The following is a 22,650-nucleotide window of genomic DNA, read 5'->3' as shown; positions in this document are numbered from 1 at the left end:
AAGTCTGGCAATTATATATTTTATTTTTCTCCCGGCGGAAGTAGACAGACGCAAATTGGGAGCTGTTGGTCAGGGCGTAGTTATCCTGAAATTTTGGAAAATTGTAGAAAGTCATTTATTTTCTCCTCAATAACATCTGGAAACACGTTCTAATAATCACATTCTTCTAAAGTGATAACAGACTCGGCGTTTTTTTTTTTGTGAATGAGAGAATTCGTTTGCTAGCTAGCTATATCCTTGTTAGCATAGCGTATACATCCAACGGWATTCTGCAGAAACAACTCTTAATTGTCTAAATTCTGGAAACATGGAGTCAATGAAAAATGCGCTCCGTTAAGTTTTGTGGATGTTTGCAACCTCGAATGAGATTTACAAGAAACGACTCCTTAGCTCGCATGGACTTCATATTCGATGGGGCACCTTTTAAATTTGTTGGGAAGCGTGTTTTTGTGATTTCGTTTTTGGGAATGACATCCAGGATTGTCGGAGCACACGAAGCAAAGTTTTGTAGCTAGTGAAAGAGTTCCTCTGTTTTCGTTGCTAGATATAGCTGTATAGTACTTAGCCACCGTTGTTAGCCGAGACTCTGCAGCAAGCTACTGTAGCTGCTAATGCATTGTCGGCTGAATTTCAATGATTTACTTTGTTTCGTTGCTAGCTATCAATCTTAACAATTTTAAGGAAAACGTATCTTATCGGACACGTTTCGAGTCTACTGGGGGAAAAGGCGTCCCATTTCCACTCCCTGGAGTTAACTAACCGCTAGCTAACGTTATAGTCTGGCTAGCTTCAGTTCAAGCTAACTGAACAAATTTAGACGGGCACATTGGCTAACAAGCTAAATAGTGCAATAGCTAGCTGGGGGGGAAAAACTAATGCATTTGCTATAGCTAGCTAATCAAGCTAAGAATATTACCTAGTTTGTTATGTTGATTCAATAATTACTAACTAGTTAACTAATTCACAACACGGGTTTCAACTCAGACTTGTCGTCAGTTTTTAGAAATTCTCATGGTCACGAGGGGCTACTCGTCCGCGGATAAAGGCAAATCTGGAGTCTGGGAACACCAAATGGGACTGACTCGATTTTCAACATCTTTCAAAAAAGACAGGCTGGCTATTATTACACCAGGCCAGGTTAACTGGTTGTATTTCCTATAGGGTTTTACATTTAGAAAAATAAGTGTGATGCGAACCATTTTGATTGACGTCAAAGGATTCGTACATGGAGATAGATGCAGACCGAGTGAAAGTGGAGCCTGTATCAACATTTTCCAACSGAACACATTGTCAATAGGAACATCCCTGACCCAGGTGTTTTCTGCGAAAAGGTGGAGAGCTGCACGACGTAAGACGAGGAGTGATTAGAGGTACTAATTTATCTAAAGAAAGGGTTACAGCAGCGAAAGTGTCATTGTCACTGGCTTGTCTGAATACGTAGCATTTCGCTGCAAAGGATTGCAAAACTATTCATTTGATGTTTTGAATTCATTATTAGGACATACGCAACCATTATTTTTCACTGGGAGTCTATCGCCGACAATTTTAAGGTGTTTTCATAACATTGTTATTTGGGGATTCAGCTCTCAATGTTGTTATTTTTTATGTCATCACCTTTTTCAAGCATCTCCTCAACACAGACGGATGTTAGGGAAGGACTTGAAAGAGACTCTTTATCATACTTTKGAAAATGATAATTGGATATAAATCAAAGCAAATCTAGAAACGGAAGCCCAATGAGCGACACACAGTCCAGTATCACTGATAGGTAAGTACGACCTTTTCCAGGCATTTAGTAAACACTCCACTTCACAATGTCATTGAAGACAGCATGCCTTTTGGCTCCTGTACTTATGCACCTTTTGATTTATCAGATAGTGTAGGCGACATGTGGTCCTTTTGTAGCCCAGTTGGTAGAGAGCATGGTTTTTGTAACGCTAGGGTAGTGGGTTCGATTCCCGGGACCACCCAAACTTAAAGTATATGCACGCATGACTGTAAGTTGCTTTGTCTGCTAAAATTGCAAATTTACATGTTTGTTCTCAAGTCTTGTAAAAGCCTGCAAGGATTGGTATGCCCACTGATAATTTTCCACCGGCTGCATGCAAATGACAATTCTTCTCATGTTATGTTAATTGTCAATTGTTACAGTTTCTGGAGTCAGCTAAAGGCTTTTACTATCTCCCATATGGTATAGCCTAAGCTGTATATAAGTAATGTGTATTATTACTGAATGTTACTTAATATGTATTCCAACAACCCATTTCAAAACGATAAACCAGTAGGCGGGGCTTTATTTTTCATTGCGGTGTGTTCTTAAGTAGCACAATAACCCCCCATATATTTTTCTCAACCCAGTGCTGTGCTTAACTCTCCACTTTGTCACACCGCAGAAATGGAGCTTTTTGGTACTGGCAAAAGACCTCTGACCATTTACCATGATTTTGACACCAACAACCACATAATATACAAAAAGGGTCTTGAGCAGGTTGTTGCACCATCAAAGAGTGAAAATGGAATTTGAGCTGTTCCAAGTGCATCAACCACGATCATGTCAATAGTGTGTAGAGCTAAAGAGGCCTGACAACCAAATGAAGAAATAGTGCAATTTTGTTCTCTGCATCTGAAGTCTACTTTCCTGCAAGGAAGGAAATCAACAGACCAGAAATTCAGCAAGTAGGCTAGCCTGTACTGGATCTGTTTCATTCATCTTATCCAAAATAGTGAAATGACGTTTCCAACATGAGTAGTCTTATGGGGTGTTTGAACGAATAGGATGCTACTTGGTCAAACTAGGCCTATAGCCTAATAAAAATAATACAACCAATGCAACTAAATTGGTGTTTAATGGCAGGCGTTATCGATCAGTGACTTTGCCGCTGTGGTACAGCACTCCTCTCTCTGTGAGCTGCATTTTGTTAATGCTTTGCCTTGTCTAAAGGCAAAAATACAGTGCACGATTTTTGCGCACTCTACGGGCTCTAACCGTTGGAGAACCTCTCACATTTAACGATTCAGTCAAGCCAAATGGTAGTGACCTAGTAATCGGTATAGCATAGACCTGGCGGCATCTCCGTGGYTGTATGATTGGGCCAGAATCAGGCTATGTTTGCGCATGTGTAGGCCTAGTAAGGAAATCATCATAGCAACTGAGGAGGCATTTCAATGTACATACAAGGAACGCAACATCTGTGCACGTGGATTACTGATCAGTTTGAGAGGGAGAGCGTGGAGATGACAACTACCGGAGGTAAACTTTGAAAGCTTGCTACTGCTATAATTGATTTGAATAAACACTGTTTCATTGATTAAATAGCTTAATCATGGGCAGAGTTGTTGACCTCACAATAAGCCAGATTTTGAGTAATTTACATAACTTCCATTACATTAAAGTGGCAGCCGGGGCATAATCAATGGGAGATGGACAGTGCATGGGGGCTGAAAGTAGGCTTCATTTTAAATTGACTTTACTATCAACGAGGGCTTTGTGTTAACCTGTTTCTGCTTAAGAAATAAGAGGTAGGCCTAGAGCAGTGGCGGTCATGACATTGGGTCAGTCGGTTATTGTCATGCAAAATACTGCCAGTCTCACAGTAATTGACCGTTAATTAACATAACCACATCTCCAGGCTGCTGATACGTGCCTTTGGAACACCTACATTAAAAAATATATWTTTTTTTTAGTTTAATGAATCAATTTAATATACTACATCCCAATGAATCCATTATTTATTTTAGTCAGTTCTAAAGAAACATTACGATATGAAGAAAATGTATTTCAGAAGAGCAGAATATGAGTTACTTGGCTTACTGTATGTTATCTGGCTATGTGCCATGCCATAGGCTGTAGKCTTGTTCATTTAGCAGACAAGATATGCTTAAATCCCTTGCCATTATTTTATATGATTTTATAGTAAGAAGAATATACTATAAAATGAAAGGGAGTGCACACATGGAGTGGCTATATTGAGTGTAAAATGGATCATTTGAAACTGGTCCTATATGCTGGATTTAGTTATTTTGCAACTTTAGTTGTAAGTGATACAAACCTTTTAGAATGTCTTAGAAATCAAAACATACAGTATATGGGCTGCGTGATGTGACTATAGGCAATTGATGAGTTGAGAAAGTCACAAAAAAAGCTTGCGCTTTATTCCTTGCCTCAGGCTGTACACGTTGTTTTCTCATCAAGTGATCATATTTTCATCCATCAGACTATTCTCACTTTAATCTTGTCTTTACTGATATGTAAAATTAGTTATGAATTTAGAATGGCCCATTATGAAATGGGCAGGGGGAAAAATACTTGTCAGAGGCTGCTTTCCCGCCTGTTTGCTTTTCAATCATGCCAGGTAGGCTACTCACTCCGCTTATTTCACTCCATGCATCAACCACTGTGTGAGGAGCATGCACCCTCTCGCTGCACGACAGGTGATATTCCGGGAAGAGATGGAAACGGCATGGTGGTAAGAGATTCTGTAGCTAAAGATTGTCAGTCTATTAATTAAAATGTAAAGAATTCCCTATTCCTAGGCTATTCAAAATCGAATACAAATTCACCGTAATTGTAGGTTAACTCTGTAAGCAGGCCTGCTTACAATCATTAAACCAACAGCATCGCCTAGGTCTATACATTCTCTCCCAGACTCATGGATAGAAAGTTTGGAGCTTAGCATAATGTAACCAGTCCATTTGTATGCATAATAATGCAGTTCACACTCAACGGCGATTACTAGAATTTGTCATTTTGGAGTTATCGGCTAGATCAATTATGTACCAGACATCTTAAGTCCGTTTTTGAAAATGTTTTTCTGCCGTGCCGCAATATATGTTAGGCTATGTATTGTATATACAATGGTTATTTTAATATATATATTTTTCTTCAGGGTTGGGCTCATATTTAGGTTTATGCATAAGCTCTAATATGCATATGGTTGTTTTGAATGAATCATCACCTTAGAAAGCGCTGTCCGTTTCGTTGTTAAAAACAACATCCACAACGACTATGTTTTCCACTCAATTTCAACCTGTTGTTGAATCAATTTATTCAAATTGATCAATCACAGTGAGTATTTAAAAGCATGCTACAGTTTTGATAAGTGTTTAATCTGATTTTCGATTGCATTTGCATTGGTGTTAGAGGAGCAATAGAGCCCTGAGTACCAGGCCACTAGGACCTGATGGTTGTTAGCGAGTTGGTTATTACCAACGCATGTCCTGAGTGCATCAGAGGAAATCAGCGTGACTCGCGTGGAATTTTACTACGGCCATGACTGCTGGTGTGGCGGTAATACGGTCACCGCAACAGTCCTAGGTAGGTTTACTTGTTTGACAGACAAAATTATAGGCTATTATTAGTAGATTTTGTTGGCCAAGTCCTTCATTCACCACGCACTCCTTAAATATCTGTCAGTGAAGGGCTCAAATTGAGGGGGTATGTGAGGGTATGCCATACATTTGGTGCCATTGTTGTGATGAACTTGTGAGGTAGTTGATGAGAACCTTTTTTTTATAGTTCTGGTTGGCTAATGGTGGGATATGCTTTGCATTTGCTTTGAGCACTGCTCATACTTGGTGATAGTGGCTTATTTTGAGGCTGAATATATATTCAAAATGTTAGCACATTATCGGGACAGCGTAAGTGCCCCCGGGAGACCATTGGAGCCATCAACCGAAAACCGGGTATGTGCTTACACTTTACGGGCTGCGGCATTACATGTTACTCTGGGTTTGCTCCGATTTCCTATCTTTTGGAGAAATGCGCCGGGAGCTGATCAGGAGCCCGTAGATCGGGTTGAAACGTGTAGTGTCCGCCGGCTTTAGTTGTATGCGTTGCACAGCTTGGGACTGTGTTGTCAGTGTGTGCAGTTAGCTCTTTGTCCTAGAGTTTTGCTGATCTCCACGTTTTTTTCCCACACCCCCGAGGCCCTCCCGGGAAGTGGTGACATTGCTGATAAACAATGCCTGTCAGTGGGACCCAGGCCTGGGATTTTGTGATTTTTAGGGGAAAGGCCATTTGGCCCTTGAGCTGCCCAGTCTGCCAGGGCACCAAGGCCATCTGCCAGGGCACCAAAGCCATTTACCAAAATTGACCATTTTAAATCGATTTGAAAGACACCGTATTCTGTTAATTTTTTTTTACGTGTATGTAAATAATTAGCCTACATGTCAAAGTGTAGGTGATAGCCTATGCGTATTGGCTACAGCCTCTATTGTCCACACCAATGCTGACATTAGTGAGGCACCAGAAAATCTAGCCAAACTTTAGACTTTTAATAACCTACACACTATATATACAAAGGTATGTGGACACACCTTCAAATTAGTAGATTTGGCTATTTCAGCCACACCCGTTGCTGACAGGTTTATGAAATCRAGTACATGGCTATGCAAACTCCACAGACAAACACTGGCAGTAGAATGGCCTTACTGAAGCGCTCAGTGACTTTCAGCATGGCACCGTCATAAGATGCCACCTTTCCATCAAGTGCTGTTATTGTGAAGTGGAAACATCTAGGAGCAACAATGGCTCAGCCTCGAAGTGGTAGGCCACACAAGCTCACAGAATGGGACCACTGAGTGCTGAAGCGCATGGCGTGTAAAATTTGTCTGCCCTTGGTTGCAACACTCACTACGAGTTCCAAACTGCCTCTGGAAGCAACGTCAGCAAGAACTATTCGTCTGGAACTTCACCATGCGTAATGACTTGGAGTGATGAATCACACGTCACCATCTGACAGTCCGACGGATTCATCTGGGTTTGGCGAATGCCAGGAGAATGCTACCTGCCAGAATGCGAATGCTACCTGCCAGTGCCAACAGTAAAGTTTGGAGGAGGAATAATCGTCTGGGGCTGTTTTTCATGGTTCGTGCTAGGCCCCTTAGTACCTTTGAGAAATCTTAACGCCACTGCATACAATGACATTCTAGATTCTGTGCTTCCAACTTTGTGGCAACAGTTTTGTCCCTTTCCTGTTTCAGCATGACAATGCCCCCGTGCACAAAGCGAGGTCCATACAGAAATGGTTTGTCGAGATCGTTGTGGAAGAACTTGACTGGCCTGCACAGAGCCCTGACCTCAACCCCATCGAACACCTTTAGGAAGAATTGGAACGCCGACTGCGAGCCAGGCCTAATCGCCCAACATCAGTGCCCGACTTTACTAATGCTCTTGTGGCTGAATGGAAGCAAGTCCCTGCAGCAATGTTCCAGCATCTAGTGGAAAGCCTTCCCAGAAGAGTGGAGGCTGTTTATAGCAGCAAATGGGGGACCACACCTCCTTGGGCCTTATTGCTTTATTAACACAGGTGTCATAAAAAAAATATTTCAAGCACAAGCCCATGTACTAGTGACTAGCCAACTAATCCTTTTCCAGTTTAGCCAACTTGGATCTATTTGCTAGCTAATAAGGCAGAACGTATAGCTGCACATATCTATGAGAGAGCCATGTGAGTGAGAGGTGCTTCAGAGCACAGCTGTTGGCAGCCGGGATAAGGAAATTATAATTTACTATATTCAACGTAAGGGCACAGCGGCCACTATGGCCGCAAGGGGGGCATTACAGCCACACGAGGGGACATCAACGGCCATGGCCTGGACCGGTGGGACCACACTCCCTCCCGGCCCTCTCCAATAGGTCTGCTTGTCTGGCAGTGGAAGGGAGGCAGGGGTGGTCTGTTGTTCTACCTGGCTGTTGAAGGCATAGGACACACAATATGAGACCCTGTGAGTTGGTGTCTGAGTAATGTGCGTTCCGTCAGGTTTATTTTTGAACGGTGTAAGCCTACAAAATGACAAYCAAACATGAATGTATACATTGCTCCCTTTGAAAACAATGAATAAATGATAGATTATTAAGGGGTTTCTGAGTTACAAGAGTTAGGCCTAGTGCTCAGGCCCGAAATGTTTGTTTTGTGAAAACATAATGTGCAGCCGTTGCCTGCCATTAGACATTTCTGCAGCCTGTGGTGCTCTCCACTGATTGGTCCATATTCATGCAGAGTAAGTTCTTTTTAGCAGGTGTGAACTGAGCTTTCAGGGGTCAAAGTAAAAAGGCAGGTCTCGTGATGTGCAGTGAAGACTCCAGCTTCATGCAGAGGAAAATGTCAATATTAAATCAGTATTTCACTGGTACTACTACTGGAGCTGGGAATTGCCAAGAACCTCACGATACAATATTATCACAATTCTTAGATGCCGGTACGATGTGTATTGCGATTCGGTACTGCGATTTATTTATTATTTTTTTTCAAAAAAAATTGCCCACTATATGTCTGCTGCAGAGAGACAATAGAGACAWARTACGTTTTGATCAGTCATGGAAAGAAAAGTGCTGGAAACATGTTGGCTAACTATTTTAAAAGAAGATGTCGAACAAACTTTAGGTTGAAAAATACCGTAGTTTTGGCACAGGTACAGACGATTTAGAGCTAGGTAACGTTACTTAGCAAAAAAAGGTCTCTTAAAGTCAAAGTATCGATATATCGTCCAAAATAATATCACGATATATAACTATCGGGAAAAGACACTCAACACATCATTACTATTAGCACACGCTTGCACATTACAGGCCAGAACATCTGAAGGAAAAAACCTTGTTAAGCAACTGATTTCGTGTTAAGCAACTGATTTCGTGTAAATCAAGGTTTGCTCTAAGCTACAGTGCATTTTGACATTTTGTTACGTTACAGCCTTATCATTAAATTGTCCCCCCCCCCCATCAACCTTCACACAATACCACATAATGACAAAGGAAAAAACGTTTTTTAGACATTTTTGCAAATATACAAAAAAAACTGATCACATTTTACAARTATTCAGACCCTTTACTCAGTACTTTGTTGAAGCACCTTTGGCAGTGATTGCAGCCTCGAGTCTTCTTGGGTATGACGCTAGATGTTTAGCACACCTGTATTTGGGAAGTTAATCCAATTCTTCTCTGCAGATGGGGAGCGTTGCTGCACAGCTATTTTCAGGTCTCTCCAGAGATGTTTGGTCGGGTTCAAGTCCGGGCTCTTGCTGGGCCACTCAAGGACATTTAGAGACTTGTCCCGATGCCACGCCTGCATTGTCTTGGCTGTGTGCTTAGGGTTGTTGTCCTGTTGGAAGGTGAGCCTTCGCCTCAGTCTGAAGTCTTGAGTGCTCTGGAGCAGGTTTTCATCAAGGATCTCTCTGTACTTTGCTCCGTTCATCGATCCTGACTAGTCTCTCAGTCCCTGCTGCTAAAAAACATCCCCACGGCATGATGCTGCCACCACCATGCTTCACCGTAGGGATGGTGCCTGGTTTCCTCCAGACGTGACGCTTTGCATTCAGGTCAAAGAGTTCAATCTTTATTTCATCAGACTAGAGGATCTTGTTTCTCATGGTCTGATAATCCTTTAGGTGCTTTTTGGCAAACTCCAAGCGGGCTGTCATGTGCGTTTTACTGAGGAGTGGCTTTTGTCTGGCCACTCTACAATAAAGGCCTGATTGGTGGAGTGCTGCAGAGATGGTTGTCCTTCTGGAAGGTTCTCCCATCTCCACAGAGGAACTCTAGAGCTCTGTCAGAGTAACCATCGGGTTCTTGGTCACCTCCCTGACCAAAGCCCTTCTCTCCCGATTGCTCAGTTTTGCCGGGGGGCCAGCTCTAGGAAGATTCTTGGTGTTTTCAAACGTCTTCCATTTAAGAATGATGGAGGCCACTGTGTTCTTGGGGACCTTCAATGCTGAAGAAATGTTTTGGTAACCTTCCCCAGATCTGTGCCACAACTCAATCTTGTCTCTGAGCTCTACGGACAATTCCTTCTACCTCATGGCTTGATTTTTGGTCTGACATGCACTGTCAACTGTGGGATCTTATATAGACAGGTGTGTTCCTTTCCAAATCATGTCCAATCAATTGAATTTACCACCGGTGGATTCCAAGTTGTAGAAACATTTCAAGGATGATCAATGGAAACAGGATGCACCTGAGCTCAATTTCGAGTCTCATAGCAAAGGGTCTGAATACTTATGTAAATAAGGTATTTCTATTTTTATGTGAAAAAATCTCTAAAACCTGTTTACCTTGTCATTATGGGGTATTGTGTGTAGATTGATGAGGAATAGTTTTTATTTAATCAATTTTAGAATTAGGCTGTAACATAACAAAATGTAGTCTGAATACCTTCCCGAATGCACTGTATGCAGTGCATTAGCAAGGTAGCCTAGATATTGTGGCTGGATACCCTTATTATCCCTGGAATAGGCGCTGAGTCAGATGGAATTACTGGACAGACTCTCTGGTGTGTGCCGTCTCACCATCACGGGCCTTTCATTCTCCTGATGGATTGTTATGTCGATGGCCAGTGACACAACATGGCCGTCCCAGAGGTCCCACCTGTTCACTCTCAACTCCTACATCGTTCTTTTACTCCGTTGTTTCCTAATCCTCTTCCTCTGTCATGGTTCTCAGGGTGCCTAAAAACCTCATAATGAATCTACTGTTTCTTGAGTTTAATTAAAAATCATAATTCGTCCTGTTTTATTAAATCATAATAATCCAGTCTGCTCTCTCATTGCCCTTCCCTAACATGGGGTTGGGCACCTGATTTCTTGTGGGTTTAATTGCCTTGGAGGGTCATTGTAGATCAACTTAGTCTCTCACTGGGGTGTAAATGGAGGGCTTTCCTCACACCTTGCTGTCACTTTGGCAGGCACACACCAGCTCTCCTACCACTGCAAACTCCCAGTCCCTATCACCAGCAGCTCTAGAGAGATGAAATACATGACAAAAGATCACTGTAATGTTGAGGAATGAAATAAATGCAATCAATGTTCAAGCACTGAGCAAATTTCAGGTCTGCTGAGCGCAAACTTGAATGATGTCAAAATTCTGTGCAATTTCTGGTGTGCATTTGCTGTGAACACTAAGGCTGTACCTGTTTTAAGTGGGCAAGTAGACTACTGTGGCTATTTGATCATAATTTGGGCCTACCATAATATAAACAATGGAGAAAATGCATCCCGTAACATTTTAACATGGAAATAGCTGTTCTATTATTCAGCCTACAGTAGCAGCCAATGTGTGGTGTTCAGTGTAGACCTACAGTGCCTTCGGAAAGTATTCAGATCCCTGGACTTTTTCCACGTTGTGTTCGGTTACAGCCTTATTCTAAAGTTTCTTACATTATTTTTTCCCCTCATCAATCTACCAACATTACCCCATAATGACAAAGCAAAAAATAAAACACTGAAATATCAATTTTACATAAGTATTCAGACCCTTCACTCAGTACTTTGTTGAAGCAGCTATTACAGCCATGAGTCTTCTTGGGTAATATGCTACAAGCTTGTCACACCTGTATTTGGGGAGTTGTCTTGGCGGTGTGTGTAGGGTCGTTGTCCTGTTGGAAGGTGAACCTTTGCAACAGTCTGAGGTCCTGAGCGCTCTGGAGCAGGTTTTCATCAAAGATCTCTCTGTACTTTGCTCCGTTCATCTTTCCCTTGTTCCTGACTCGTCTTCCAGTTCCTGCTGCTGGAAAAAAAATCCCCACAACATGATGCTGCCATCACCATAATTCACCGTAGGGATGGTGCCAGGTTTCCTCCAGACGTGACGCTTGGCATTCAGGCCAAAGAGTTCAATCTTGGTTTCATCAGACTAGAGTCTTTAGGTGCCTTTTGGCAAACTCCAAGTGGGTGGTCATGTGCCTTTTACTGAGGTGTAGCTTCCATCTGGCCACTCTACCATGAAGGCCTGATTGGTGGAGTGCTGCAGAGATGGTTTTCCTTCTGGAAGGTTCTCCCATCTCCACAGAGGAGCTCTGTCAGAGTGACCATCGGGTTCTTGGTTACCTCCCTGACCAAGGCCCTTCTCTCCCGATTGCTCAGTTTGGCTGGGCGGCCAGCTCTAGGAAGAGTCTTGGTGTTTCCAAACTTCTTCCATTTTTAAGAATGGTGGAGACCACTGTGTTCTTGGGGACATTCAATGCTGCAGAAATGTTTTGGTACCCTTCCCCAGATCTGTGCCTTGACACAATCCTGTCTCGGAGCTCTACGGACAATTCCTTTAACCTCATGACTTGGTTTTTGCTCTGTCATGCACTGTCAACTGTGGGACCTTATATAGACAGGTGTGTGTGCCTTTCCAAATCATGTCCAATCAATTGTATATACCACAGGGGGRCTCCAATCATCAAGTTGTAGAAACATCTCAAGGATGATCAATGGAAACAGGATGCACCTGAGCTCAATTTTGAGTCTCATAGCGAAGGGTCTGAATACTTATGTAAATAAGGTATTTCAGTTTGTTTTATACAGTTGCAAAAATGTCTTAATGTTCTTAATGCTTAATCATTATGGGTTATTTTGTGTAGATTGCTGAGGAAAATATATATATTTTTTAAATGCATTTTAGAATAAGGCTGTATCGTAACAAAATGTGGATAACATCAAGTGGTCTGAATACTTTCCGAAAGCACTTTCCATGGGACTTTAAAAAAATACATGCAGTGCTTGACATTAACCTATTAACCTTGTCTATCAGACAAGGAGATGATTGAAAATGTTGTTTGATGCAAGAAACTTTACAAATTAAAATGCATTACTATTCCCATACCATTTATTACAGGAAATCTGACAAATTACGCTCTGCCTATTGGTGACTTAGTTTATTCAAGATGTCTCAAAATACAACACTGCCCTTTTTGAGACACAAGATGGCTAGAAATGCACACCTTTTGTCCTCTTGTTGAAGCAACCACTCCCCCATTGTTGACAAGAAATGAGCTATAACTGGGACAATAACTCACTAACTAGCAAATTATATGAAAAAATGTGCACATTGCTACATGCAGCTCTCGCTTTGATCTCTTAACAAGCGCATCTACTCGCAAGCGCTATACTGTAGCCACAGTCCAGTTCAAAGTAAATGGCACAGATCCATATATGGCTATGTCTATTTGCATAAAGGACAAAAGCAGCTTTGATTGATTTTGTTGCACGTTTGTGTAGAGTATGGGCCTGATTCATGTCTGTCAATGCAATAGAATCCTACTCCAATGCTCTCTGCCTATAAGAAAGTCTCTTGCGTACTTCGTTTTGTTTACGGGGTGTTACATTGAAAGTGGCCAATATTGTGTGGATTCGATCACAATTCCCACAGCAGAGTGAAATGTTGATTGTGTTAACTAAAGAGGAAAACTCTAGAAAGTTGAGTGAAGTTCAATCTAGTGCTTCTGCGCAGTCTGATGGGTAATATTAAGTGCATTATGCTGGTGGTGTTAGTGCCAGCCTTTTCTTTGACAGTCCCTAAAGACGTACCTGGTAACTCAAAAGCCGCCTAATGGAATTATATTTTCTCAGACGGCGGTGAGTCATTCTCTTCAAGTCAGAACCCAATATTTTAATCGCAGCCCATCCCTTCAGTTAGATCACTTTCTTACCTAGAGTTAGGCTAGTGGAGCTCATAGGCTACAGGGAAAATGTCCTCTAATAGGCTACAGGAAAAATAAATGCTGCTGCTACCTAGTGCCTACTGCACTGGAAAAACAACCGCTTTATCCATCAAGTTAGTGGAACAAATGAAAGTAAGGAGTGGAGAAAATAGTATACCATCTGCTCCCAGTGTATTTCTGTAATCATGTAGCCTAGTATTTTCTCAGCAGTGGGTCGTTGGGAGTTGTTGGGCCAGCAGAGCGAGAGAGACTGGGAGATTCAGATAAATCCAGGCAGTACCCCAGGGCTGGTGGTGGAAAGGGGGTGGGGTAGGAGCCCAGGGGTGGGGGTCCACCACCACCAACACACATCTCACTTTGATGCTGATGGTAGTGGACACATTGCAACCTCTTATTTGCAAAGAAGTGCCGCAGGGCCCAACATTACGTTCACTTCACAAAAGACAGGATCGCAACAATGGAGAGAAGGATATGGAGGAAAGGCAGCGTTGCCAATGTGTCAAGTCTTCACATGTCTGTGCTGTGGTTTCAGAGACCAAGGAGAAGTAGGCCCACTCAAAGCATTGTACTCCCTCAGGACTCGGCATATAATTGTTGTTTTGGCTACTTCGGACTGTCAGCTCTATCTGTTTTTACCTGACGGCTTTAGGAACTTTCGTTTTAAATGAAAGCGTTCATAGACAGAACATTGCATGTCTTACTTCAGTGGAAGACTCGTTTCCTGGCTTGGATGCTCAAAATACAGCAAAACTAACTAATGCCAGGGAAGCAGTCTTGCCAGTTGAAGCTCAGACACACCGGTAGGCTTGTCAAATGTTTGCCTGGTGACAGTATTTACCACCTCTGAACGGTGTCTGCAGTCACTCTTTTGTGTTCTCACAGCAAAGACCTTGGAAGTCGTTAGCCTTAAAATACTCCAAACCAGAAGGTGGCAGTAGCATTGTTTGGCAATGCTTATGGTCTAGATTCCAAGCTATCTGCGCTAATGTTGCTATTTTGTAGAAGCCTTTGTTGATATTAGCCAGATGGCCACAGCTAGATGACTACCTAGCAAGATGACAAAGAAACAATATATATCCTACGCATAGTCCCATACGGCCAGTGCCAGTCCATAGCCAAATGTTTAACTAGCTAGCTAAAGTAAGCATATTCGCTAGCTAGCACAACATAGCTAACTAGCTGGTTAAAGACACCAAACTCGGCAGCTAACCCATGCAGCTATTTTCATGGAAACTAGCTAATCCATTGTGATTTAATTAAGTCAATACTAGCTACTAGGGATGCGCAATATATCGGTAAACATATCAGTATCGGCTGATGTCTAGTTTAAAGCCAATGTTAAAAACCGATGTCAAAGTTACCGTGCATCCTATATAACGTAGGTACATGACGTATTAACGCCACGTAAAATTTTGCGCTACACGTGCAACACAGCATTCCTAACCTAGCCCACAATGTCTGCTGTGTKGCTCGAGCAGTCATTTGTAAGAGTAAGAACATTTCAGCGAGACAACTCAAAAGGCGAAATCCATTAATGCCAAGATGAATGGAATTCATTGCCCTTGACAATCAACCGTTCTGTCGTGGGTGATGTTGGCTTTCGCCGACTGGTCGAGCACTGGTACACACTGTCAAGTGCGCTATTTTTTTCGATGTTGCCMTATCGGAGTTACACAGTAATAGCGTCACTGCTATTAGCTTCAAGACATGCGTACTATAGAACACCGTTTGGGTCTTTTGCGTGTCAAAAAAGATACAGTAGCACTGTCAAAGCTGTACAATAAACTCAAATACTGGCCACGAACGATGTGTTTACAATACTACGTTGGTAATAAAGCATCATTTGTTCGAACCCAACTTCTGGGGTAGATATCTTTAGCTTGGTACCTASCTAGCACCATTACAACCAGCCTGAAAACAATGACCAGTAGACACTGCAGTCATTTTCATTATTCTTAGAAATAATTGTTGTTTGCCTATTGAAATTGAACTTCAGTTCATGAAAATAAATAGCTAGCCAGCTACTTAACCCTATTGCCCAAGGCTAACRTTATAAGCAGCCAGCTAGCTTCATCTGGCTAGTGAGGCTTGACCGGGTTATGTGTTGTGAAGCTCGCAACAATAAGGATTCGGCACAATAGCGGAATTTGCGTTTTGCCTTCAAAATAAAGTATGTAATTGACTTTGATGCAAATGAATACAAATAGTGGAATTATGCCATACTTTTATTTTGAAGGCTATCCGCAAAGTCCACTATTGTGGCTAATCCTCATTGGCTAGCTTCACATAGATGGGCCCGACCACAATTAATGAAATAAGAACTGTCTTATAAATTAGGGTTATTTTAGATGGTGACACCTAGCTATATAGTTAGCTAGGTAACTATAGCTACTGAAACCGATGTCGTATTATTTGACGTGTATCTTTTTTGACACGCAACGACCCAAACGGCGTTCCATAGAAAACCTGTTTGAGAATGAAACGACTGAACAAACGAACAACAAAACAGCACAGCAAGTAAGTGAAAGAAATAGGTTTTGATTATGTTTTACTGGTAATGGGGACATGCGTAAATGCCAACAAAATAACTTTTTGGTGTGTGTAACCTTTTTTATTTCACTAGGCAAGTCATTTAAGAACAAATTCTTATTTACAATGACGGTGTTTAGTGTTATATGCATTGCATGTGTGCGCTTAGCTACCATCCCATAGCCTACATTGCATATGAAGTGTGACTGGCTCATCCAGAGAAAATGCTATCTTTTTCCCTCGTTTTTTTTGTTGTTGGCTCCATCACTTGGGGGTTCGTGCTCTCTAATTTGCTCAAAGTCCAATTGTTGGCCACTGACGAGCATTGCTATTTATTCTACAAGTAGAATCGGTAGGTTCGTCGCTACCGGGTCAGCACGCAGCTTTTTTTTCTAGCAAGGGAAGAAACGGCCACCCACTAAGTGTTTATCGATTCTCGTTGTGTTTCATGCTTTTGGCCTAGATAATTTTAAGGGGCAATCTGCAGTTGCTACATTCATTTTGGGATTTATAAATGAGTGATATGTACACATTGATTCTTGAAGAATATAATTTTATAAATGCCTCATGAGCTTTATTTAACTGTCGTACTCCATCAGAACCCAAAATATAAGCTTGTTTTACTCTAATATAAATGTAAACAAACACTATATAGCCTCAAAACATTGTTAAAACTATCATTTTGAWATCATGGTATCTCTGTCTATGAATTTGAGTGGGTACATTTCTCATTATAAGCCCCATCCCTAAGCTTTTTACCAAAACGGGCGGGGAGRACACTTTCTTATTGTTTCAACTGCTGATTTCCCCTTTAACACACAACCAGCTTCCTAGTTTTTCCTCTGTCTAGGCTTCCTCTAGATCTTATTACACTTCTACTGCAATGGTGTATGGGAAGGTGTTTGTGTGAGGGCGCTGCTTCTCTGCAGAGGCCGATTTAGACATTATTTATTTTGTCCGGCTCCCTTTCCCTGCATCTCAGTGAGGATGCTAAAATTGAATGCGGTCTCCGGGGTAGTGTGGAGCAGAGCGGAGACTATCAGGGTCTGCACTGTGATTTTATGACCGACCGGAGCCTCGAATTCTTGTAGTATCAAAGATTAACTCACAAAAGTAGAACATTAGAAAATATAATAAAAAAGTTTCCACGCACTCTGGCGGCACAGATGCTGTCGTGAGCCCCTAACTGCAATGAACCTGCGTCAGACAAATGTGCTTCAATTGAGAAAGTGCATTAGGCTAGATGTGCAAAATACACTTAGAGCAGAGGTGAAATGTCCCTTTTTCACTGTATATGGACATTAATGTTATTAACATATAATGTGCCATAAAAGTCAAACATTTCCTCACGCAAATACTAGCGTTTCTGCATCTCACAGGCCATCGATATTTCCTGGTTGTAAGTAAACCACAATATCCAGAGTTCATAGCAATTTCAGGGTTCCTTCGAGGGTGGGAACACAGTTGGACAAGGAAGTAGGGCTCCCGTAAGGCTCTAGTCTTTATAAAGCCAGAAAAAAATTGTCCACCTAGATATCCTGCAATGTCCTGGTAGTTAGGTGGTTGAGAGTGCAATGGCTTGTGCAAAAGTCAACCATATCTACTCACTGCTAGCGTGATTGTGCAATCTGCGAAACAACACACTTTAAAAAAAAATATTTATTTAACCTTTTATTTAGCTAGGCAAGTCAGTTAAGAACAAATTATTTTTTACAATGACGGCCTACACCGGCCAAACCCTAACCCGGACGACGCTGGGCCAATTGTGCGCCGCCCTATGGGACTCCCAATCACGGCCAGTTGTGATACAGCCTGGAAACTAACCAGGGTCTGTAGTGACGCCTCTAGCACTGAGATGCCAAATGCCACAATAATTGCTACAAAACATGACTCCATTTTTAGATCAGACTGCAGGCTCAATCAACCAATGATGTCATTGCTTGAACTCTCCCTGAATGAAAATTCTGAAATACCTCTATAGTGCATAATTATGTCTGAAACACCTCCTCATTAATCAGAATTATGTAGGGAGACTGGAAAGTCACCCTGTATAGTGTCTAGCAGGGAATTTTTCTTAAACACTTCATGGACAAACATCTTATGCAAATATTTAAGGTTAGCTCCAGACAGTCTACAGTGAAGAAATGTCTGTCCCCAAGCCCTGTCAGAAATCCTGATTGGGTTTATTGGGGCAGAAAGGGTTCCTTCCCCCTCAGGCTGTGGGAGCTCCCTTTTGATGTCATGAGAGGGGAGGGGCTGTGCCTTAGCTTTAACCCAGCTTTGACCTGTGGCCTAGTAGTCCATCCACTGGCTTTCTTTTCCCCCTCTCTTTTTTTTACCTCTATCGGTAATCAACATGGGATCTTACAGGCAGAAGACACTTGACTGGCATTTTTTGTTTGTATCATGACTCCTCTTGACCTATTCACTGAAGCACTGGATCTTGTAGCACATCCTATCTTGTAGCCCTGCAGGACAGGTTGTAGCCTATTATATAGCACTATATTTCTTGGAAAGTTGCACTTTGACTCCTCTCTGACGTCTCAAGTCAACCAATTGCTTCAGCCTAAATGCCCGTAGGTCACATTGGTTCATTGGCTTATTTTAGGGGTGTCTAACTCATTCTATGAAGGGTGGAGTGTCTGCAGTTTTTTCTTTCTTTCTTTCAATTAAGACCTAGACAACCAGGTGTGGGGAGTTGTTTACTAATTAGTGACCTTAATCAATCAACTACAAGGGAGAAGCAAAAACTCACACTCGGGCCTCCGTGGAATGAGTTTGACATGTGGCTTATTGGCTTTGATTATGTTAAAATGAAGGTAACGTGTCGTATGTAACCTATATCAACCATAACCATATAGAATATAATTTTGTCACCTGTCTGATCAATCAGACATTCCATTATCGACCTGAATTTTTCAAACATAAGCCGTGTGTTTGCGGGAGGACTTCTCCTCAGTCAGTGGGAAGAGAGGTGATGTCATAGTTGTAACCACAGTGAGCGACTGTGATTGTAGTGTGTAGTCTGCAACGAGATACAAACATCATGTGTTCTCTCTCTCCCTCATTGCAGAGCCAAACATGAGTCACTTCTCTCCCTGCCCCTCGGGTCAGCAGCCCTGAGATCATCTATTCACAGCTCTCAGATCAGCAAGTCTGTCAGAACAGAAGGAAGGGCCCTCTTTCATTACAACACCTGTCTGTGCACTACTACACTCTGTTTCCACTGCTGCTGGAACCTTCCTTACAATTACAGCAGTTAGCTCAAGTTTTAGCCTACACTTTGGCCTGGATTGAAAAGTAGTCCTAGGTCTGTATTGCTGCTAAGCCCTAGTTGTTTGTCAGGCACCCATTACTAACGATTCACCAAACCCACAGTTCGATACATATTGAGGTTTTGGGGTCTCTTCGGTTACGGTACAGCGGGAAAATGAAATGCCAACAGTTTCTGTAGTTCATTTGGCAAAAGACAACATTTAAAAAGCACCATATTTGTGCCCCAAGTTAGGGCTGGGCGATATGGACAAAATATATCACAGTAGTTGTAAATGTTTTTAATCGGGCGGGATTTGACAGTTTTTAATATTTTTTTAAAGTTCTACATTTGCTTTGAGTTGTGTGTGTGACCCTAGGGTGGCAACACACATTCTAAATGATTTCAATGGGTCTTTCTCCATTCTGATTTATTTTATACTCAATTCAACTTAAATCTAAACTAATTTTCATACGTTTGTGCATTACCTGCACTCATTTGAGATCATTTCCACACTGCTACGTAGGGCTGCATGATATGGGTGAACAATCTAGGCCTTATTTTTAACCAAATGTCGCAATAGCGGTTTTAGAGCAAAACACATGGTGAGCTGTTGGAATCATGCAAATAGAAGGATTGTTCTAATTCTATAGTTAGAATATAATAGTGGGCACTTTTGAATACAGTGTTTGATATGACAATGAATGAAAATGCCAGGGAGGGRTTATTGTGACAGGGTAGGAACCAAAGTGTTCCTAGGGTACACTATCATTTTGTAGCTACATTGAATGTTTTCTCTTAGCTTCTTCATGTAACTAACAGTCTTATTTTTTTATTTTTCGTATTCCTCTTTGATTTAGAAATTACTATTACACAAACAACATGCTGATTTAGAGCTACACCATCACTGGTATTACCAGGCTGTATAGCTAATTACCGTTGCTCTGACTCAGTACATTTATTAGCTTGCTAGCGATTTAGCGTTAGCGGCTAACAAGATTTAGGCCTAACATACTAAGAAAAGACAAATTAGCTTGTTTGCAGATGTAAGAAACACGAACTAGTAGTGTAATTATAGAACGCTAGTGGATTTATATTAAGAAGCAATGTGAAAACGGCATCGTTGTCATCAACATTGTTGCATGTGCTGTGTTGGCCATGCAGACTGAATGCAAGTGTGTCAGGGTCGAGGACCAACAAATGTGCTCCTTGAGTGACGGGGCGGGACTAGGTCTGTGTGGAAAGCTGCATGGAGAGCGACAGAGCGGAGAGAGATGACTCAAGTAGCGACGTAAACTATAAAGATGGACGTTACACATTGCATATCACATTTAACAAACCAAACATTCAAATACTGATATAGAAGGTAAAGTGAAAACCCAAACCGGTCTGTGCATCAATACCGGTATATCATAAAATATGTTATACCGCCCAGTCCTAGCCCAAGCCCAGCTTCTGTGACAGCATTTATGATGTTCCTGCCATTGTCTGTTGTGAGAGGGATTGTTATATTGGGCCTTTCAAGTAGAGGTCTTCACAGACCTGTTCTGAAATGGACCTGGGGCTTTTCTACCTGGACCCGATATGCATAAATGTTATATATTTTTTTAAATATAGAGACATGTTCCTAATGGACTACTAGACCAGTTTTGTATAGACCTGGTCGGATCAAGACCGGGTCCGATCTGAGTGAGGGAAGCAGCATCCCATGCAAAGCTGCGGGAAGTGGGGTGGGGGTACTGGGATTTTATTGCTGGGGGTATGCAGAAACAATTTTTTGCATATTGTGCTTTTAATTCCATAATTTTAATCCCCTTTTCCATTGATTAGATAATGTCTTAACTTGCTTTGCCATACCGAGGCTCTATGTCTGTCGTGCTGCTTTGATGATTGGCCGACAACAACACGCTACATGGTGCCAGGACAACAATCTCTCCCTCAACAAGATCAAGACAAAGGAGATGATTGTGGACTACAGGAAAAAGAGGACCGATCCCATTCTCATCGACGGGGCTGTAGTGGAGCAGGTTGAGAGCTTYAAGTTCCTTGGTGTCCACATCAACAACAAACTGACATGGTCCAAGCACACCAAGACAGTTGTGAAGAGAGCACGACAAAGCCTATTCCTCCTCAGGAGAATGAAAAGATTTGTCATGGGTCCTCAGATCCTCAAAATGTTCTACAGATGCACCATCGAGAGCATCCTGACGGGTTGCATCACTGCCTGGTATGGCAACTGCACAGCCTCCGACTGCAAGGCACTACAGAGGGTAGTGAGTACGGCCCAGTACATCACTGGGGCCAAGCTTCCTGCCATCCAGGACCTCTATACCAGGCGGTGTCAGAGGAAGGCCCTAAAAATTGTTAAAGAATCCAGCCACCCGAGTCATAGACTGTTCTCTCTGCTACTGCACAGCAGGCTTCTAAACAGCTTCTACTCCCAAGCCATAAGACTCCTGAATATCTAATCTAATGGCTACCCAGACTATTTGCATTGCCCCCCCCCTTTACACCGCTCTCTGTTGTTATCTTCTATGCATAGTCACCTTTATTACATATTGTACATATTACCTCAACTAACCAGTGCCCCAGCACATAGACTCTGTACCGGTACCTCCCTGTATATAGTCTCGCTATTGTTATTTTACTGCTGCTCTTTAATTWCTTGTTACTTCTATTTATTATCTGTATTTTTTTTAAACTGCATTGTTGGTTAGGGGCTTGTAAGTAAGCATTTCACTGTAAGGGCTACACCTGTTGTATTYGGCACATGTGACTAATACAATTTGATTTGACTCTGCATAGGCTGTTCTCATTGAGCAGTGGCGACATACTGTTAATGTTTTATCCACAACTCTCTACATCGCCATTGCAATCTCCTGTGAAGCAACAATGTTCCCAAATTTAAGATTTAAATGATGGAGGATCCACCTCGCCACTGTTCAGAACTTGTTCCCGGCTGTACCTTACAAAGTATGGTTTTAAATGTGCCAGTTAAGATGAGAATTTTGATKACAACATGTGCATAGCCTATGTTTGTTTTTCTCCCCAGCTCAGATTTACTCAAGAAGCAATGGCATACAACGCAGTGTAGGCATTGCCTATATGCCTAGTGTTTTTATTTGTTTTATGTAGGGATGCACTGTAATTTTCATCATCTCTCATCTTTTTAAGTGGGAGAACTTGCACAATTGGTGGCTGACTAAATACTTTTTTGCCCCACTGTATATCGGTGAACATATCGATGTCTCGTTTAACGCCGATGTGCAAAACCGATGTGCATACCTATATAGCGTAGGTACATGCCGTAATGACTGCACGTACGATTTTGCGCTACATGTGCAACACAGCATTCCTAACCTAGCCCACAATGTCTGCTGTGTGGCTCGAGCAGTCATTTGAAAGAGTAAGAACATTTCAGCGAGACAACTCAAAAAGCGAAATCCATTA

General features: G+C 42.0%; 1 protein-coding gene across 1 annotated transcript in view; it reads left to right on the top strand.

Moving 5' to 3' along the window:
• Positions 1 to 41: 41 nt before the first annotated feature.
• The window catches only part of LOC112068629 (rho guanine nucleotide exchange factor 12), a 72,898-nt gene continuing 50,289 nt past the window's right edge, over positions 42 to 22,650 (top strand). Inside the window, 2 exon segments of the mRNA XM_070438231.1 lie at positions 42 to 1,370; positions 1,625 to 1,768. Coding sequence (XP_070294332.1) covers positions 1,737 to 1,768 — 32 coding nt within the window. The 5' untranslated portion in view covers positions 42 to 1,370; positions 1,625 to 1,736.

The sequence above is a fragment of the Salvelinus sp. IW2-2015 genome, unplaced genomic scaffold (assembly GCF_002910315.2).
Source record: "Salvelinus sp. IW2-2015 unplaced genomic scaffold, ASM291031v2 Un_scaffold611, whole genome shotgun sequence".
Lineage (NCBI taxonomy): Eukaryota > Metazoa > Chordata > Actinopteri > Salmoniformes > Salmonidae > Salvelinus > Salvelinus sp. IW2-2015.
Note: the sequence above shows the minus strand (reverse complement) of the source record. Positions and strands in the feature narration are given on the sequence as shown.